Source organism: Bactrocera oleae, chromosome 3, assembly GCF_042242935.1.
Source record: "Bactrocera oleae isolate idBacOlea1 chromosome 3, idBacOlea1, whole genome shotgun sequence".
NCBI lineage: Eukaryota > Metazoa > Arthropoda > Insecta > Diptera > Tephritidae > Bactrocera > Bactrocera oleae.
The window spans coordinates 7,443,113-7,449,790 of NC_091537.1; the positions used below are offsets into that span (position 1 = coordinate 7,443,113).

Genomic DNA, 6,678 nt, shown 5'->3' on the forward strand with positions numbered 1-6,678 from the left:
TGCATTAATTTTTCAGTTTTGTTTTCGATTTTTCTCTTCAGAGTTCACACATTAAGGTGCGGCAACTATATTTTTTATATTTTCTATTTTTATGTGACATCAAAAGAGTATAGAGTTGCTCTTAGCAAAATACTCAAATACAAAAAGGAAAATTTTTTTTAGCATAATATTTCGCATTGGCTCCGACATAAGAAAATTTAAGAAGAGATATTTTAAGAAAATGCAAACAATGTAATAAATATGAAAATATTGCAAAAATTAAAAATAAAATTTTTAGAAAAAAAAACTTATATTATTAACTGCATACGTAAACAATATGTTACGTTCGAAATTCGTTTAAATATACCTACAATAAGAAGTCAAAAATATAATATTAGTCATAAAAAGTGCCACCCTAATACGCATACATCCATATTTATGCGTCCGACAGCCACAGCAGCAGCGTAATCAAGTAATTTTATTTACCAAAAACTTATCGCATATCTTTCTATAGCTTTTATTATCTCGAAGAAAGCTCCATGAGCACTCAACTGGTTTCAGCTTGTGGAAAATTTATAAATTTTTTCGCTTTATTTGGCAGCACTTTGAAACAGAGTTTATTGATAGGCCCGGTGGGTAGGAAATAAAAATCTTACAATGCAAGTAAAATATGGTTTAATATTCAACTGTAAATAATAATTTTTGATTTTAATAAAATGGAATTTTGAAATTTTTAATACTGAGCATTTTTTATTAATAAATATAATTATTATTTTTTATATACACTCACATACATCAAGTAACTGAAACTTGGTTTTTCCAACACAAAACTGATATACATTCTTCTGTTATTATCGCCGGGTTTTTACTCAGTCTCAGTCAGTTTTATTGAGTCCCACATACCTTGCAGTAATACATATATATAGGTAAATACAGGGTGTCCCAAAATTAACAAAAGATTTAAATTTGCCGCCATTTATGTAGTAAAATGTTGACAACCCTAAAAGAAAAACAAATCGACAGATGATAGTTTAGGCTTAGTAAAAACGGAGCGTTACAGGATTGATGAACGTGTCTTCATTATTGAACAATATTTCAAAAATAATGAAAGCTTGGCGGACGAAGTTCGAAAATTTCATACATGGTTGGAATAGTGTTTTAACTATTTTTTTTTCTATTTCGTTTCAATTTTTCGTTAATACTGGGACACCCTTTAGTATTCTCCAATACACTAGGTACGGTGAAATCATATCTTGTCTCAGGTCAAACTTTTGTACCATGTATTGAGAAATATTTATTATGAGACTAATAATGTGTGTTCTTTTCGCCGAGAAACCTGTTTAGTTGCCCAATGAGTTCGAGGGGCTTATTATTAAGCTTCTATAAAATTTCTGATGTCTTCTTACGACACTTCGACGGCAAACATGAGAGCCAAGACACCAACTTTTTTCGTACTCTTGTATCGTTGGATATCCAATAAGCTCTAGTTAGTTCCTGAAGGGTTCCGAATTGATAACCATGAAAGCTAAACAAAGCAAACCTAAGAATAATCGGCATTTTTGATTACAGTCTGTTAGAGGTTACACTGCCGTTTCAAAGAACAAATTGTTGACTATAAAACTTATTCAATATTCGTTGAGGTTTTAAAACTGTGATTTAAATTTCGATATATATGTAACACAGTGAGTCTTAAGAAATATCTGTATTAGTTATATGGAGCTTAGCAGATTTTGTACAGGAAACCATTTCGTTTATGTTTTCACATAATGCCTAGTGATTGTGATAGCGATAACCCACAGTTCTACCAAATAAATTCAAACGGAGGATCACCAAAAATTTTACACGTTCATGAGAGCTAGGAGAATATATGAACCGATTAAAAAATTGTTGGAAAAAAATTCAAGCTTTGCGGAACTAAATATTTTCTTGAAAACCCTAGAGCATCACACGCAATTAAATATCTTCGGAAATCTTAAAAAAGTGTGACTCATAACCCAAGCAACATATAAATGCCAAGCAATTCTTTTTAAATAATTTATCATTCTATATTTTTCCTTTCTAATTGAAAAGCGACATTTTTAGTTTTTGCTGTCATTGTAATTGCTGTGACATGCATCACTCATTAATATACATAAATATGTACCTATGCTGACAATATTATTTATAGCGATTTTGCTGTTAAAATAATATATGTACATATATTTATATTAATATATGTGATTAGATACAAGCGAGATATGACGTATGAAGTACCAAGCTCTCGGCTTGAATACGAATTTAGCTAACGGAAGCTTTAATATAATTTACATATAACACGCCGCATGTTGGGTGTCTACAACTTAATCTATTTGAAAAATTCGCCACAATCGGCTCAAAAATGGAAAATTTCCAATGTCGACATTCTCTCAATCGAAAAAAATTGAGAAATTGAAATTGATTTTGAATATATTTTGGAAGAACCTATTCCATGTTAGTACTATGTTTTCCAGGAGGCTATCGTTGATATTTTAAGTTCGTTTTATGTACTTAATTTGCTTGGCTATAGTGATGTTATACCTCTATAAAAAGATGTAATAGTTCATTCTAAATCATATTGTTTATGAAATATGGAATCGGCGGCAAAAGTGAGCCGCCCAATGTCCAATTTTTGTACTAGTCCATTTATGAGAATATCCAGTCGTAAAGAATAATAACATTTAAAAAAGCTCGCCTTACGTGTTCCGTGATAATTCCATTTGTATTAATATTATTTTCTTCTTGTTCCTCTTTGATAAGAAAGTTTATGAAATTACCAGTTTCAAGGACAGTTAAATATAGCAGCGCAAAGTGATATCACTTCAGCACAGCCAATCTCATGCTATACTCAACCGCTGATCGTTCTGTAGCCACGCTATCCGCACAAAGCGCAGAAGATCGCGTCTGACTCTTCCGCTCTTGAACTGAGCCGACAGATAACGCACGAAGCGCACGCTGAAGGGCAATATTAACTTGCTAGCAGGGCGCGCTGACAGTTATTGCTTGACATTCACAGTAAAAACACACATATTCAATATATTGTAACCAGTTCGCGCATAGAGATCGCTATGTCGGTGCTAGCTAAAATATATTTTATTAGCGTCAAATTAATTAAACTACTCATAGTTTTTCTATTCTTTGCAACTACTTTAATTTGTTGTAATGCAACAACTGCTGAAAGAACTGTGCGAAATATACGCGTAAAGCGCATCGTGGGCGGACGTCTTTCGAAGGCGCCACCACCAGACGATCCGGTCGTTTTCACACGCGCCTTCAATCGTGATGCGCGCGTTGAAGGTTTTCGCAATCCAGAAACTGGCATTTACTCCTTTCTCGGCCTGTATTACGCCGAACCACCAGTTGGTCGCTTGCGTTTTGCGCGCCCTGTTTACAAGCGTATGGCCGGTGATATTAACGCCACACAATTTGGATCGCCGTGCATACAACCCTATTCCTTTAATAATCGGCGCATAGTGGGTAGTGAGGACTGTTTACTGCTTAATGTTTATACGCCACATATGCCCGATGAAACGACTGGTCTGCCGGTCTATGTCTGGATACATCCGGGTGGTTTTCGTTTTGGTTCTGCCGCGCAGTATGATGCGACGCCTATAGCACGACAAGGTGTTATAGTCGTAACGCCACAATATCGGCTTGGTTCCTTGGGTATTATGGGTGATGGCACTAAAGAGTTCGATGGCAATTTGGCGATATTCGACATGGTGACAGCTTTGCGTTGGGTTAACGATTATATTCGAAACTTCGGCGGTGATCCACGTCAAGTTAAGGCTATTGGTCACGGTTCGGGCGCAGCGTGTGCAATGTTTTTGTCGATGTCACACACGGTACGCAGTGTGACTGATATATCGGGTGTGGTCGCGATGTCGGGTACAGCGTTGTCACAATATGCAACCGATAAGGAACCCGTTCAGAGTGTGGACGAAGTGGCGAAAATTAATGGCTGTCCTATAAAGAACGAGCTGACGATCGTGGAATGTATGAGAGAGGTAATTATAGTCCACCACAACGGGTAATTCCGTAATTGGATCCTTATTTTGTATTAATATTAATAAGCAACAAACTTTTTAGAAATCAGCCGAGGATATCATACAAAATGACTCAAAAGTCCAAACGGAACGTCTTGCAGGCCGCGCCATTGTCAAAGGACTCGCGGGCAGTGTCGGTTTCACGCCACACATTGAAGACAAGAACGACGGGCGTGGCTTACCTAGTTTGATTGTGGACGAACCGGAGCAACAGTTGCGTAGCGGGAGTTTCACTCCTATACCGTTGTTAACAGGCGTTACAAAACATGAAACCGCTAACGCTGTTGGCATTGGTACACTTAATCGGATCTTTGGTTCGGCGCAAAAATTTCTCAATTCACTTAGTGGTACTTTAAAAGATCTTTCTGGATTTTTGCGTATTGATAAAGTCACCGGAGAGATACTACAACCGGTGTTACCCGGTTTAGCGGAGGCATTGACGCCTACACTGAACGATCTTCTAAAGGTACCTGAGTCATTGAGTTTGGATGAAGTGATGGCGAAGGTATTTTCTTTATATTTTCCATGAATTGTAATGCAAATACTTTACCTAACGCTGTAGGTCATTGACACCAGTACCGACATAATTTTCAATCTGCCGGCGGTTTTAACTTTACAAGTTTGGTCTGAGATTGCGCCCTCCTTTATGTATAGCTTCGAATATAATGGTACTCGCTCAAAGGGTATACATTTCTTACGTGGTCTGCCGATCGTTTCCGAGTATGCTGATAATAGGAACTCAGAGGTGGTGGCGCATGGTGACGAACTCGGCTACATGTTCGATGCGAATGATCTCTTTGGTAATCCCATACCGGAAGCACAGCTCATCGATCAGGAGGACTTGAAAGTGCGTCAAAACTTAATCGGTATGCTGGTGACGTTCGCGAAGTCATTTGGTAAGGATAGTACGAAAGAGTCTGCCGGTGACTCCCTCTTTAAAAGCGTTGTTGGCAAAGAGGTACCCTTCATAAAAGTGGACACGGGCATAAGTTCTGATAGCGATTTCCGTTTTTGTGAGCTCTCGCTGTTGGGCGCTGCACTCACGCCTTTGACTTCAACCACTTGTCAGGGTTTGGGCAACTTACGTAGTTTGTTGTCACCCTTGCAGATTGGCAACTGGCTTGACGCTGGTAGTACTGCTATAGGTGGAAATCGCCGAGGAGGCGTTCAGCCGAATATAGGCGTTCCACTGATTAGTACTAATGGGTTTCTCGGTTGAAAGGCGTAACAGTTTGGTTGGTTTGAATACATAATATCATTTGTATGTACATATATTAGAGATTTATAAAAATTATAAGCAACTTTCTCTTTCAAGTTTTTTTATAATAAATAAATAGATTTTTTAGTAGGTTGTTGTTATTGCTTTGATTTACAAATTAGCACCGGCGTCCATTCAATATTAATTTGACAACATCTAAAGTGTTTCATAGTAGGAAACCCAGTCAGGCTGGTTCTCAACAGGCAACGTGAATTCGAACGCTGAGAACAGTGAACTAAATTCCTGTCCTTAGCAACAGTTTCATCACTGCTAATATTTTTTATTATAGACAATATACTTAAATTTTTTAAACTTCGGGTATTACTTTTAAGATTAATTCTAATGGAATAATGGCCTTAACTTATTGATGATATAGTGATCAATGATTAATATCTACACATTACATTAAACTACATCTCCGAATAGTCCGACATTTTGTACTCTTCTCTGCATGTTGCATAATTAAGCTCGTTTGGCAGAAGTGTACTCAAATCTTATAGTTGATCCTGCATAAGCTAAGCTCGTATAACATTATGTTAGCTTTGCGGTAATATCCTTAAAAATCTTCTTTATATTCTGAGTAGGGAATATCTCACAAGGAATAAAATAGAATTACTCACAAGGTTGCTGAACATGAAAAGAGAAGAAGAGACTTAGACTAGAAATACGGGTATGAGTAATAACCAATTTTATTTTCTATTCTCTGTAGCTCCGTTAAGGATCTATTGTAAAGACTAGCGCTAGTTTTTATTTAAGTTTACTAAAATATTACTTCTAGTTTTGCTTGTAATACGACAAACTTTGGGAAGTGGCGAATCGATCAAACAACTGGCATGGAACTTACAAATTTGTTAGAGCTTAAACGAATCTCTTGTATTGGATTAGTTTCTTAGTCTGTGCGGAATCGAAGAGACACTACAACAACTTTCACCTAAATTAGTAACATTTACACTTCCTATTAAATCAATAGATAATAAATAACAACAAATCTTGCATGAAAACAATAAGAACAAAGATCACTTTCCATAATGTAAACAATAAAAGATGTCAGCTAAGTTAAAACGATGGGAAACGAAGCATTTACCAACAAAGAGATTTTTACAAATTCGCTCGGTTACTTTGCCCAAACAATTTTCGGCTTAAAGTTCAAACAAAGGAAAAAATAATATTTTACACTTGAAAATAAATACAAATAACCGCGCAGCTTCGACACTAAACTTTTGTTTTCTTAGCTGGCGGCGTAATCTCCTAGCAAGCAGCACAAACCCAGCGCCGAAGTCAACGAATGGTTGTCAATCATATCTATGAACCGAGATTGTGCCTGTTGTTGCTGTGAACTGTGAAGTGCGGTGTGGTGAGTCTGTGCGGCGACGGCTGCCA

The 6,678-nt window shown here is 36.9% G+C and overlaps 1 protein-coding gene across 1 annotated transcript; it reads left to right on the top strand.

Moving 5' to 3' along the window:
• Nucleotides 1–3,007: 3,007 nt before the first annotated feature.
• Nucleotides 3,008–5,388, top strand: LOC106615560 (carboxylesterase 1D). Its single transcript, XM_014231833.3, has 3 exons — nucleotides 3,008–4,001; nucleotides 4,084–4,545; nucleotides 4,603–5,388. Exons 1-3 carry the CDS (start codon nucleotides 3,063–3,065, stop codon nucleotides 5,257–5,259), a joined length of 2,058 nt encoding a protein of 685 aa, XP_014087308.2. The 5' UTR covers nucleotides 3,008–3,062; the 3' UTR covers nucleotides 5,260–5,388.
• Nucleotides 5,389–6,678: the final 1,290 nt, after the last annotated feature.